Below are 14,968 nucleotides of genomic sequence, written 5' to 3' on the forward strand. Positions count from 1 at the left end.
TAGTACCACACCAGCAAGAGTAGATTAACATTTTAAGCAATAATGAAGCTATATATTTTAACATTTTAAATAATATAATTGGCATTTACAAAAATGGTGGCCTTTTGCAAAAAGAGAAAAAGTGAGTAGAAGGTGGAAGACCTGGGTCTGATCACCACTAGAAATACTTAGGGCATCCATTTTCAATGTATCCAATAGACATGTGAACTGCACATCATTAAGTTAGCTTAATGATGTCTAGCACACTTACATCAATAACAATATAAAATTTCTGTTAAAACCTAAATGTAACTCAGAAAATGTTAAGAGCCACATCAACTAAATGTACACTAATTTTGCCATAATCATCCCTAATCTTAACAGTTTCCTCAAGAATTTTCATTCTCTTGTGTAAAATTTATGTGCTGCCTACTGTCATTATTCCTAAGAAATATGTTAAAACATAATAGTAATGTTTTTACTATTTTAGATACACGTTCTATTAAATTAGCTTGTTTGTATTACAAATGATAGATATATGTTCGTGCATTATGTATACTCATTTCAAGTAACACTCAGCAGCAACAATTCACACAATAACATAAAAACACCCAGTAGCATATGACCAATCATTACCACTACGAATTTTGCATAAAGTTCAAATCTCAAAAATGTTGAAGTACTTAACACAGATTTCTACCATTAAATGTATCTAATTTTTTCAAAACACCCAAGACTTTCTAGTTCAAGAATATAGATTTAATATTACCCAAAACACTGAGTATCACAGGAGAAGATGCACTAGACAATTAACAACAGTCTTTACTTTTAGTTTTAACTCTGCCACTCAAGACAATCTAGTGACCCACAGAAATTCAGTTAAATTGTTTGTGGTTAGATCCTATAAACTTTAAAGTTAATATTCGTAATTGAGTTCCAAAATTTTAAGCATATCAGATATATTCAATGCCTCTAAGGGAGTTTTCATTTTTACAGAATACAACATACACTAACTAGTAACTTTAAGTCATTTGAGTTTACTGCTTAAACTTAGTGAAAGAAGACCTTTGTGATACCCACTTCTATGTTAAATATCTACGCTAGGATGTCACTCTGACCCAAAAATCTCAGTGTAAAAAGTATGCACAATCCCCTTAGCCATGTGCTCAATTCCCTAGAAGTATTAAACAATTCTGAAATAAAAACTATTTCCTAAAACTTAACTAATTTTTCACAATTTTAGCCTCTTCTTCGAACTTCGTCCCTACACTTCCATAATAGAGTCCATTCCTTTATTAAAATACATGCCCAAGTGGAAAAAAAAAAAGTGAACCAGTATTTTTCAGTGGTTTCCACCAACTCCCACACAAGAAAATGAAGAGTATCATTAAGGCCCTGGCAGCAACTGCAATGACCATCAACACACACACACTGCTAACTACTAAATGCATCCAACCTGCAAACGTGTAACCAAAAAAAAACATAGGCACAGCTGCCCAGAACAGTCCCAGCCACCAGATTTTGGGGAGAAGAGTGGAATGGGGAGAAGGCTCTGAGGGAAAACAAGGATACAGTAGAATGGGAAGAAGAAATAATGTGCAACTCAATACTGACAAAGCCAGAAGAAATGACGTGAAGTCATGGGCTCACCTGGTCACCTTGAACCTGTTAAAGTCAGCATGCCAGGCACACCTTAGAGATTCCCACCACCGCCTTCTCCATGCAATCCTTCCTACTCTCAGCTAAGTTAAAGCTATTTCTTCAAAAGGTTAAGAAGTATCCCTGCTCCTACAGTAAATTCCTAGAGCTCAGAATCAAATGAGTAAATTCCCCAAAATTAAAACTATCATTAGCACAGATAACTCAGAAGGACTTTATTTATTTGCTTTGAGCAGAAGAAAAAACAAATATGAGTATGTATACAATCAGTACTGGGATTTAAAAATCATACCCTGGTAAATCTATTATTGTGCCCTTACATCTTTTTCTTAAAATAGCAAAGCTACCTAGAGAAACAGAAATCAAAGATATCAGTTTTCTGTCATTAAAAGTTTGAAAGTAGAAGTATTTGGATCAGTGGTTCTCATCTGGGGAAGATTCTGCCCCCCCAGAGACATCTGGCAAAGTCTAGAGACATCTTTGGTTGTCACCACTAGGGAGTGTACTGGCGGCTAGTGAGTGGAGGCCAAGGGTGCTGCTCAACATCCCACAACGCACAAGACATCCCCCACCACAAAGAAGTGTCCACCCCAAAAGGTCAATAGTGCCGAGCGTGAGAAACACTGAGTCAGAAAACAGTTACAAACACTAAAAGTGAGTTACGTCTTTTACATAATTATCCTCCAAAAAATAACTAATGGGAAACACCACTTTTTTCTTTTTTTTTTTTTTTTACTACAGGTATTCACAAATCATGACCCCATGCCCCAAAAATCTATGACATTAGTCTCTCAAAAATGATGCCAAGGCCACCTTCTTCATCAGACTTCAGGAAAACTTATAGAGTTTCCAGCTGCTCTAAGCAGCAAAGGTAATAAGCAAGGAATAATATAGAGCTGCCCCTATTATTGTAATTACATTCCTTCTATAAATGTCTTCTTAAACAGTAATTATGAGCTCTCCCTTTTCCTTAGAAATTCCCTCTTTTCCCTACGTTCTAATGTCTTTTCTTCAGAAAGGCTAATAAATCTCATGGCATATTTAATGGCAGAGGGGGAAATAATTTAATTGTGTCCCTCAATTTTCAGTTAATTGCTCTTTTTATCCTCTTAACAACATGACCTAATAAGCCATTGTGAACCTGTACATCCCTTCCTTCCCATATAAAATTTATAGTCCCTTATCATTAATAACATTGAAACTGGTAAAACAAGAAATGTCCAGTATTACTGACAGATATAGGTAAAAACAAATGCAAGGGGAAGTAACTTTAAAGTCATTTTTGTTCAAGAAAAATAGTAAACCTTGCTAGTCCTTTTTAATTAAAATAAGAATGTTCGTTATTTCTGAGTAATTATTTCTAGATTTTTTTTCCTTTTTTGTTTAGTTACCTCATTATATAATTCTCTATCTTTTCCACAAAGTATTAAAATTTACAATGAAATTCTATACTATAGATTTTGTTGTAAGTAGATCTGGGTTCAATTCCTTGCTCTGGTCATTTACGGTATAACCTTAACATCTCTAAGTCTTAATTTTCTTCATTTTACAAACAGCGATAACAAGAACTCATCAAATTGTTAGACAAATTAGAAATACGATATTTGAAAAGTATACATCACTGTGTGTGACAACCTATGAAACAATGGTCACTATAAGTACTATCATAATTAATGTTACAATGATTTTAACCACAAAACTTCTATTTTTTAACTTCTAAAAGTATCATTTTTTGGCAACTACAATGAGCTTTGATTAAATGTATTTAGTATGTCTGGATACAGCCAATAAAGAGAAGGAGAGGCTGGTTGGTCATATACTGGTAGGAACACAGGATGTTTAGTCAGAGGACGTGGGCTGTCACTTACTAGCTGTATGATCCAGGGGAATTTATTTAACTTCGCTGAGCCTGAGTTTCTGAAAATAGGTATATCCACCCAACTTACACAAAATTTTATACACATCAAACAGGCTAATAACTATAAGCTACTATTGAAGTGTTATATATTATTCAGTGTTATGCAGAAATGTGATAATAATTATGTGATTAAAACCACTATAGTTAGTGTTCATATGTCACGCTGATGCTTAGCTGTCAGTAAAACATAGTCACTAAAGAATACTTCTTTATATGAATTGGGTAGAAAGATATATATGTATAAATGTACATATAATTAATATATAAGAGGAAGAGCCAAAATTATAATAATATATAATAACCCTTAAGTGAGTTACAAACCTTTTATCCACTAAGAAATAATTTTTCTAATTCACGTAGAAATATATCCTAGCCACAACTATTGGAACTCTAGTCCTGAAAATTTCAAGGTGAATTAGGATTAAAAATAGATATGGCATTAAATAAAGGACAAGTCTATTCCAAATTATAAAACTAGTCTTGAAATAATGATGATCCCAGGCAGTCATTAGTGAACCTCAATCTTCTCAGAGACAAAATGAGAAAAAGAACATTCAATTCTATTTTTGTTAGGAAGGTTAAAACATACTGCATTCCTTGAACAAAAGCACCAAATAGTAGATAAAAGGCATATCACCCCATTTTACTTTATGTAAAACATGTGTTCATTCACCTTATGGAATGAAATGCACAAGAAGGGCCACCATTTTTTTAATCATGGCAAATTAAAAGATTACTTGTAAAAATGTCTACATTTTTTTGAACCATTCAAATGCATTGACCTGTAAAATCTCAGTGAAAATTTTTGAAAAAAAATTAAATTATGTGTAGTCTTATTTGGAGTCTTTTTAAAACTTAAAATTTTTAATAATTCTATCCTTCTCTGTAATATACTATAAAGAAAAAAACATGCAGAAGTCAAAATAAATTATAAGCATTATCTATGTATGCTGCTAAAGCTATGTGCTTGAAAGGCATTCCAAGTGCAAGTGATCCAGAGGCAGAAAGCACCACACATGGAGGACTTTGAATAGTTGCCTGAAGTTATGTCAACATTTTCCTCATTCTTCTGCTCCTGGCCTTGCAGTGCTTCTAAGTCTTCCTCAGGCGGATGAATTACTACTGTGGGAATATCGTCACTGGCAGGTGAAACCAGTAGCTCTGGGGCCTGAAGCTGCCTCTGCTGGGAACTTCTGGAGTTCAGGCGACTGAGCCTAGGGCTGGAAGGAGGACTGTTCTGAGGGGTGGGTACTGGGGTTGTACACTTCGAGCCTGCAGGGGTTCCAGCTCTTGAAGAAGGAAGAAGATGACTGAGAAGAAGAGATAAAGGTGATTCTCCTCTCAATGAAAGGTTTGAGGCAGACAGACCTGTTCGCAAAGAGTGGCGGGAGGCTGAAAGGCCTTCCCCTGAGATAAAACAAATACATGAAAAGTGATGAAGTTCACTGCAGAAGACAAATGAGACACAAAAAAATCAATTTACACCATAAACTGCAAGATTTAAAAAAGATCCAAAATTTCAAATTCATGCTATCAGGGTTAGTATGACAATCAGATTTTTAAGTATTAGAAAATCATTGAAAAATGGCTTAAACTGTAATTAGTTCTCTGAAGATGTATCCAAAAATCAAAACAAAAAATAAAAAACAATGCTAATGATAGATGGTCGGGGACGATATTCTGTTAGTAATGAGAATGTCCAATAGTGTGGCTTTAAAATTAAAGAATAATATCAATGGAAAGCTGCTGCTTAAAAAAATGATAAATAGCAAATGAGAATATAACACAAAAATAATCTAAGAAATAAAACCCAAAACAAAACTTACCAGCACTGATATTTAGTGCATTTTATCTACATTGCACCGAACTGCTACATACTCTCTCATAAGAAAAGTCCACATTAACAGTATCTAATAATTCCTAACTTAAAGGTGATATCAATAACATTAAGTCAATAGGGCATCGCCTACTGATAGCACTCTCAAGTAAAATTTAAAAACATAAGACAAGTTATAGGAATTTCTTTTTTCAAAAGAGAAACGTCAATTTTAAAAGATACATATTCTTGAGCTCATTATCTGATATTAATAAATGTCCTAAAATATGCTTCCATTTCTAATGCAGCAGATACATTAAAACAAATACATACAATCTTTAATTTAACTAGCTAAGAATAAAGTATTTCTTACCAACAAGAGTGATGAGGAAGCTAAGTCTACAGTATTTCAAAAGGTCAGGTATAGTTATACTTCAAACACTTGGTTATTCTAATCAAGTGTGGCTTAATGGAATAACATTGTTTTTTCAGGAAAAGCATGAGAAATATAACAACCCCACATGATCTAAGTAATCAAAGCTACATGCTCAAGAGATCCCAGAAATATTAAAAATATGAACTTTTAATCCATAAACCACCACTATTTAGTTAAAAAATAAGCTACATGCAGAAAAAATTGTTAAATTACAACTATAACAAAATAACAGAATGCCCATGCTAAAATGGCATCTAAAAGAAAATAGCCATTGTCTTATGATTAAAAGGAATCAACTAACAATTGGAGAATAATCAGGAACCACTGCATATGGGGAAGAAAGATTTAATATGGTCTCTCTAGGCAAACAAATTCACTTCACTAAAGTAGAGCATATGCAATACATGGAAAGGTGAAAAAAAGACGTGACATAGATGGCTTGCTTTCAGATTGAACTTAGGTCCATAAGAGATTTCTTTCATTCTTAAGGTTCCTTGAATATAGAAAGGTACAATTTTAAATAGATTAAAAAGAGTTTTATTGGTCAAATGCTCAGAAGAAAATGGACTTAATTATCTTACACTGAGCTGCAAACGATGACTAAGTACTGTCAACTTCAGACATGTTAAATCCTACCACCTGTGACTGCGTGCTTGTAGAAGAGTTAAAAACCATACTCTTCAGAGACAGAAAAGATGAGCAGAAGGATTTGTGGCCCATCCTCCACTCCTCTTCACTGTAATTCTCACAAGCCTTGGGTAATGGTAGCAACTAGAGGCAGCAGTGACCCTCAAAACCAGCTCCAATTCTTTGCACCTGGATTTTTCCAGTCACTGTCATCAGAGCTATCTTTGAGACCCAAAACAGAACCCCAGTGATAGCATGCCAGCCTTAAGACAGTGACATAGGTAAATGGCTACAAAAACACATTCTCCCCATGTCCCACATAACCCATGCTAGACCGTGAATGAGAGGGGAGAGCAGCAGTGTGTGGGTCTGTGCCATTCTCAATGGCTTGAAAAAATCAACTGCATCATCCCTAGCATAAAACAGGAACAAGCGCAAAAACCTTTCACAAATTATGTAAATAAAAAGCAGTGAAATCAGCAGACCAACCCCAAAATACTTGTTTATGCCCAGCAAGTAAAGTATACTCAGGAGAAAAAAAAAAATCTCTAGGAAAAATCTAATATTAAAGGCCCAAACACAAGACTTAAAATTTTCAAAAGATTAAATTTATAGATAATAATTTATGGCTCTTTTATCAAATATACAAGAATTCTTCAGCAGAAACAAAAAAGCAAGAAGGAGAGTAATTCAGGGTTACGTACAGTGTAGTGTTTAAATATTACCAATACTTAAATGTCCCATTTTAACAGAGTAAATGCTTAATTTTTTCATCTAAGTAATTTCTACAGATAATTCTGTCACGTTGTAAAGACATTTTAGAAATGAAATCTTTAAATGCACAAATTATTATTTTAAAGAGAATTAAAAAGATAAAGGCCTATGTAATTATCTAGAAGAAATATGTTTCTTTTCCAGAATGCTAATTGTAACACACTGGAATGCCATTAGTGTAGACGTGTTAGCAAAAATTGAATGCCACAACTTATCTCACCATTCCTTTCAAGCAAGTGAGGGTCAGAATGTTTCTTGCCTATATCTGCAAAAGATCGAACAAGGGGAATCCGGCTGGTGAACCTTTTCTCATTCTGATGATGGTGCCTCTTCAGAAGGGCTTCTCTGACATTCTCTCTTATGGACTCGTCCAACTGGCCAGAGGCGATCATGTTGTCCAATACCATATCTAGGCAAAGAAAAATACATAGATAACAATCATTTTTATTAAATAAACTAACACTTGGATGACTATAACACAGAATAAATCTTAAGTGAAATCTTACCAGAAAAATAACTCTTAAATAGCTCTAGAAAGTATCATTCTCTTCTAATATTGAATAATGGATGCATAAATATAAATATGAACATTATCCAACAAAAATGAACATATTAATAGAGACCCTTATTTTAATAAATACTATTATTTATTGAAAAGCTACTGTTATTCACCAATAGCCTTCCTATATAGTTGAAGGTGCTTTACTGATGATACAATAAATTCTATTAAAATGGATATTCAAATATTGGCTTTCTAAGAAGTGAAGGTATTTTCTTGCTTCACCTCATACTTTTCCCCAAAACTGTAGATGAATATCTGTACTCATTCATTCAATCATTAACTATTTACTGAGTACCTATTATGTGTTGGGAATACAGCAATTAACTAAGCAGATCAAGTTTCTGCTCTCACTCGTCCAGAGGTAGAAAAACCAGTGAGTAACTGAATAGATAAAATATGAAGTAATAAGTTTTAGAAAGATGACTATATCAGGCTGTGAGGGAGGTGTGGGAAATGGGGAGATTGATGGCAATGACATTTTATACATTACTGCGGTGCCTGGACTATTTTTAATTTATAAAGTACATATAAATATTTTTTAAAAGTGGCAGTAACTTGAGATAAAAGAGTTAGGCTTTCAAATCTATGACAAGATTCCTCTGAGAGAAAACTGGAAGGGATCAACCTAGCAGGTAAACTCTTAACAGTAACACCATGACTGCAGGCTACCATACAAATGAACACTGGATTATACATTTACTAAAATATTATATTGTATTATGTGATAATTAAAAAGCAAAGTAAGACATATTGAATATATCTAAATTCAATATTCCTAATCTTAACTCAGTTTTTCAGTCATTTATATAAAACAAGATAGTAAGGACTTTGATAACTTAAAGATTTGCAGCACAGGGTCAAATCTATCAATCTGGTAATATCAACGTATTGATATTTCTAGCCTGAGAAATTCTAATAAATTTATGGTCCTCTTGAAGATCAAATACAATAGTTTTTGTTTTTATATTGGGCAATCTATAATGGTAGTCACACTATCAAATTTATTACTACTGAACTTAATATTGGTTTTGAGCAACTTCAGTTAATGACCAAATAGCTTTATCACAGCTATCTTTTCCTTCTTTCTACCTCCACAGTATCCTTCGATTTTCTCTCCTTCGTTTCCATTGCTACTACCTACCAGACATCAGATCGTCATCACTTCTTGCTTAGACATTCCAAGAGAATAAATGACCTCCTTGCTTCTAACCTCTTCTTATCCAAAGCCACCCTACCTCTTCTTGCCAGAATGATATCCCTGACACACATCGAGATCATACTATTCTCCAACTTAAAAATCACTGAGAGCCAAAATGCCTACCAAATAAAATCCAATTTCTTAACCCAGTAATTCAAGGCTAGTCACAATCCACCTCTAATTTATTTTTCTAACATATCTCAAGAAATCTGTATACTCACAGAGAATTGACTTTTTTGAGATTCATAGCTGTCTATACTTTCTAGACTTTTCTTCCTTCTCTTCCTCCTCCTTAGAATACTTTCTTTTCTCTTGCACCACCCTGCTCCCTATCGCCATGTGTTCAAATTCTATGGATAAGTTGTATAGTTAATGTACTCTCTGTATCTTCCCCAGATACCTTGTTCCAGAAAACAAAGAAACAAAAAGCTCCTTCCTCTGCATTTCCAGAGAACAGACTCCATATCTTGCTTATGGCACTAGTCACTTTCTTCTTGATAACTGTAGTTACATCTCTCTAATTTAATCTTTTAGACTCCAAACTTATCAAAGACAAAAATGGTTATTTATATGTCTACTCCTCATACTGCCCTGCACAGAATGGAGGCTCAACATGTAACTGTCAAATCAATGGTCTAAATTCCACTTTATTTTCCTTATTTAAGTATCTCTAACTTCAATACAATTTAACTATAAAGAAGTCACTTTGCTATCACCTGCTATTTCATCAAGAGTGCTTGCTCTCATATCCAGCATGACTGTTCCATTTAGGATGCAACTTCTCAGTTCAAAAAGACTGTGCAAAGAGAGGGTCGCCACGTAAGGCTTACTCCACCGGTCACCGCCGTCTTCAACATCCTCTTCAAATTTCAGCCATCTGAAATGTATAATGTATAACAATATTTTACAAATAATGATTCCATTTGTTTATTTTAATATGATAAACATAAGCTTGTTCTTTTAAACAGAAACAAAGATCACCACCACCAAAACAAAATTTCGCTACAAACACATTTTTACAAATTAGGTTAACGGTCTATAATGTCGATAGGCACAAGTTACCTTTGTAGTTCCTCTTTCTATTCTAGCTATCACTGTAGTAAGTTTACAGAAACAAACTCTGGAAATTCATAGTTTCAGCTTCCAATCTTATTTTAAGCTTTAAATATGCAAGATGTTGATTTTTTAAACTTGTTTCCTCTAATTAAAGACATTAAAATCTACAGTAAAATATTTCCTTTTGTTATATTATAGTATTAAGAATTATTTAAGGAAACAAATTTTGAGAATAAAGATAAAATTTCCAGACAGAAGGAAATTCTCTACTCATTGTTTTAAAGCACTGAATGTCTCAATTTCAATTTTATATTCTCATTACAAAAAGAAACCAAGTAAAGGCAGTTAAAAACTGAGAGAGTATCATCACCTGGCAGTTTCTTTCCATTCATACTCTTCTCCATCTCTGTAGCACAGCTCATCCATTTCCGTGAAGAGATCATGGGGAATGTGTTCTTCATCATCATCTTCAGTACCCAGGATGAACTGGACTCTCTGGGATGGTGTGTCTTGACAAAATCAGAATTTAAAAATATACACTCAAAATTTTCCTCAATTAATACAAAGGTAAATTCTAAATTTTGAAAATGAAATGCTTTTGTTATAAATATGTTCCATCAGAACAAATTTCTTTTCATTATTATTAAAATACTATAATTCTGGAAGGAAACAAGGACCAACAATCTAGAACAAAAGAATTTTACAGAAAGATCACCTCCACAGATGAAAAAGAAAAATTATATGTTAAAGTCGCACTAATCTTTAACAAACTAATGTAAATCAAACAAATAACAGTAAGCAACATCCAAAAACAAGAAAACACTATGCATAAGACAGGACCTTTTCCTCACCAAAAATAGATGGAAATGTTAGATAATATAGAACATTTCAAATATTTAATCAATATGTAGTTAAGTTCAAGAGTAAAAACAGAAATCCGCAAGTTCCAAAAAAAGGATGAGAAAACTCAAAACTAAGTTTTCCTACTATCATGGAGAAGCAAAAGTCTGTCAGCTGAGGTTAGGGAGGTAGACAGGTCACTGCCGCTCATGACATCTGAGTTTAAACTACCTGTGTGGTACAGGATCCCCAAACAGAGAAATTAGCATACATTCTAGTCCAGGACAGTTGAAAGCCCCAGGGGTCCCAGAATAAACACTGAAGCATACAACAAGCATCAATTAAAAACAAAATCAAATTCTTCCAAATATAATAGAGGAGGTCAAACTCAAAATTTACATCTAAGTAAACAAACCTCCAGGAACTTATAGCTGCAAGAGGGATATTAAAACAGGTTAAAAAGTAGATTAGAAGGACTTCCTTGGTGGCGCAGTGGTTAAGAATCCGCCTGCCAATGCAAGGGACACGGGTTCAAGCCCTGGTCCAGGAAGATCCCACATGCCACGGAGCAACTGTGCCCGTGCGCCACAACTACTGAGCCTGCGCTCTAGAGCCCGCGTGCCACAACTACTGAAGCCCATGCACCTAGAGCCCATGCTCCACAATAAGAGAAGCCACCACAATGAGAAGCCCGTGCACTGCAACAAAGAGTAGCCCCCGCTCGCCACAAATAGAGAAAGCCCGCGTGCAGCAACGAAGACCCAACACAGCCAAATATAAATAAATAAATAAATTTATTTAAAAAAAAAAGTAAATTAGAAATAAAATTGTTAAAGGAAAAGACAGATCTAAGGAGGAGGAGGTTACACAGAATGCATCAATGACAAATAAGAGAAAAGCACGCAAGGTTAAGAGATATAGAAAACAGAATAAAAAAGTCGCACAAGAAAAACTCCAGAAAGAGGAAAATATAAAGAACAGGGGAAGAGGGAGTATGAAAAACATATCTGAAACTTGTCCCGTATGTACACGACATGGGTCTTCATAATGAAGGAATACTCTAAGACCGATGCAGGACAAACAAAAACACAATGTAACTGAACTTCCTAATATTTGAACCTTTCAACAATTAGGTCTTGCACATCTTTTGTGAAATTCATCCCTAAGTAATATTTCTGGTGCTATTGTATTGCTTTCTATTTCAGTTTCTGATTGCTCACTGCTACTATATAGAAATACAGTTGATTCTGTACACTGATTTTGTATCCTGTAACCTTGCTAAACTCACTTAGTTCTGTAGTTTTGTAGATTGCTTAGGATTTGCTACACATATGATTCTGTAACTGTGAATAAAAACAATTTTACTTCTTCGTTTACCTTCTGTATGCATTTCATTTCTTTCTTGCCTTATTACACTGGCTACGTGTGCCAGTACCATGTTGTACAGAAGTGGTGAGAGAAGACATCCATGCCTTTTCCCAATTCATAGGGAGAAAACATTCAGTCTTTCACCAGCATTTCTAAATGCTCTCTATCACACTGAAGAAGTTTTCTAATATTGCTAGTTTGCAAGGAGATAAAATTCTAGAATAGAATTTAGAATTTAGAAAAATTCTAAATAAATAGAATTTGTTAGATGTAGATAAATAGAATTTATCTAAAGACAGAATTTTAACTCCTAGCAAACTAGGGGGGTGGAATTTTGTCAAAGGCTTTTTCTGTCTTATTGATATGATTATATGGGTTTTTCTCCTTTATACTATTAATATGTTTATTTACACTGATAGACGTTTAAATTTTAAACCAACCCTGCATTTCCACTTGTTTATCGTATTAATTTCCTAATGCTGCTATAACAAATTTCCACAAACTTGGTGGCTTAAATAACACAAATTTATTCTTACAGTTCTGGAGACCGGAAGTCCAAAATGAATTTTACATAGGCTAAAAAATCATGGGCTGGTTCTTTCTGGAGGCTCTAGGGGAAAATCCATTTCCTTACCTTTTCTAGCTTCTGGAGGCTGCCTACATTCCTTAGGTCTGGACGCCTCCTCATTCCATCACTATAACTACCGTCTCCTCTCTGATCTTCTGACTCCTTGTGATTAAATCTGGCCCATCTGCATTAATCCAGCATAATCTCCACTTCTCAAAATCCTTTAACTTAGTCACATCTACAGATTCACTTTTGCCAAATAAGGTTAACATTCACAGGTTCCGGACAGTAGGAATATGGACATTGTGGGGGCCACTATTCAGATGACCACCATCATGATGTATTATCCCTCTTAAGTATTGCTGGATAAGATATGCTTTTATTTTGTTAAGGATTTCTGAATCTATACTCATGAGAAATAATTAGTGTGTAGTTTTATTCTACTGTAACATCTTCATCAGGTTTTGGTATCAGGGTAATGCTGGATTCACAATATGAATGGGAAAGTGTTCCCTCATCTTCAATTTTCTGGCAGAGTCTGTTATTTCTTTCTTATATGTTTGATGACATTTTGGAGGAAATTTCCATTGTGGGAATGCTTTAGACTACAAATTCAATTTCTTTTTATACATGTAGGATAATTCAAGTTACCCATTTCTGCTTAATAGCATGTATTCCTAAGAAACTTTCCCATTTAATCTGAAGTATCAATTTTGTTGGCATAAAATCATTCATAATATTCCCTCCTTATTCTTTAATATCTGTAGAATCTTTACTGAAAATTTCTGGTGCTGCTCATTTGTATCTCTTTTTCCCTCACGTGATCAGTCTGGCTATTTAGATTTCTCAATTTTATTGATCTTTTCAAAGAACCAGATTTCAGTCTGATTGATTTTTGCTACTGTTGGTCTGATTTTTATTTCATTCATTTCTGCTTTCATTTTTATTGTTTCTTTTCTTTTACTTATTTAGGCTTAATTTGCTCTATTTTTTCCTTCAATTTCTTAAGTTACAAGCTTAAATCATTGATTAGGCTTTTCTTGTTCTGCGTTTTTAAAATTAGTTTCTTTATTTAAATTTATTTGTTTGCACTGGGTCTTAGTTGCAACAGGTGGGCTCCTCGGTTGTGGCATGCGAACTCCCGAATTCCCACCTGTGGCATGCATGTGGAATCCAGATCCCGGACCAGGAATCGAACCCGGGCCCCCTTCACTGGGAGCGCGGAGTCTCTACCACTGTGCCACCAGGGAAGTCCCTTCTTTTCTAGTATAAAAACTAAGTGCTACACATTTTTCTCTAAGCAGTGCTTTAGCTATATCTAACAAATTCTATTATGTAGGCAGTCCTCACTTTGCACAGTACCATGCTAAATGAAACCTGTGTGTGTCAGAACTGTGTCCTCACTTTGCAAGATTTTCTCTCAATTTTCTGCCTGTACTGTGTTTTCATTTTCATGAGTTCAATATATTTTCTAATTTCTGTTGTGATTGCATCTTTAACCCATGGGTTACTGAGAAACTTCGTGCTTAATTTCCAAATATCTGGGCATTTTTCTTAATATCTTTTTAGTTTAATTCTATTTGTGGTCACAGAATACACTTTCAGTCTTTTTAAATGTATTAAGACTTGCTTTATGGCCTAGAATATGATCTTGGTTAAATCTTCAATATGCAATTGTAAAGAATGTGTATTCTGCTGTGGTTGGGTGAAATGTTCTATGCATGTGACTATCAATCTGACTGACAGTGTTATTTAGGTCTTCTATATCCTTACTGATTTTTTGTTTACTTGTTCTATCCATTACTGAGAAAGGAGAGTTGCAATCTCCAGCTATAATTGTGGATTTCTCTCTTTCTCTTTTCAATTTTATCAGTTTTTGCTTCATGGATTTTGAAGCTGTTGTTATATACATTTAGGACTGTTATGTCTTGGTTTCAGCAGTTTGATTTTTATGTGACTTTGTGCGGTTTTTTCTTCTTGTTTCTTCCCCTTGGGTTTTGCTGAACTCCTTGGTTCAGACTTTTTATTAATTTTGGAAATTTTTCTGGCACTCCAGTTATACATATGATAGAACACCTGATACTGTCCAACAAATTACTGATGCTGTTTATTGGTCTTCAGCCTTTTTTTGTTTCATTTTGATTAGTTTCTATCACAATCTCTTCAA

At 34.3% G+C, this 14,968-nt stretch overlaps 1 protein-coding gene across 11 annotated transcripts in view; it reads right to left on the minus strand.

Moving 5' to 3' along the window:
• The window catches only part of SLC4A7 (solute carrier family 4 member 7), a 136,209-nt gene that overhangs the window by 64,695 nt on the left and 56,546 nt on the right, over positions 1-14,968 (minus strand). For 8 of the 11 annotated variants that reach the window (XM_061196439.1, XM_061196435.1, XM_061196434.1 and 5 more), the window contains exons 4-7: positions 10,396-10,534; positions 9,686-9,846; positions 7,430-7,618; positions 4,595-4,963 (exon numbers count right to left, since the gene is read on the minus strand). In XM_061196439.1, coding sequence (XP_061052422.1) covers positions 4,595-4,963; positions 7,430-7,618; positions 9,686-9,846; positions 10,396-10,534 — 858 coding nt within the window. The remainder of the gene's footprint in view (positions 1-4,594; positions 4,964-7,429; positions 7,619-9,685; positions 9,847-10,395; positions 10,535-14,968) is intronic. The other 3 variants (XM_061196443.1, XM_061196441.1, XM_061196442.1) reach the window with 2 other exon arrangements.

The sequence above is a fragment of the Eubalaena glacialis genome, chromosome 7 (genome assembly GCF_028564815.1).
Source record: "Eubalaena glacialis isolate mEubGla1 chromosome 7, mEubGla1.1.hap2.+ XY, whole genome shotgun sequence".
NCBI classification, from domain to species: Eukaryota; Metazoa; Chordata; class Mammalia; order Artiodactyla; family Balaenidae; genus Eubalaena; species Eubalaena glacialis.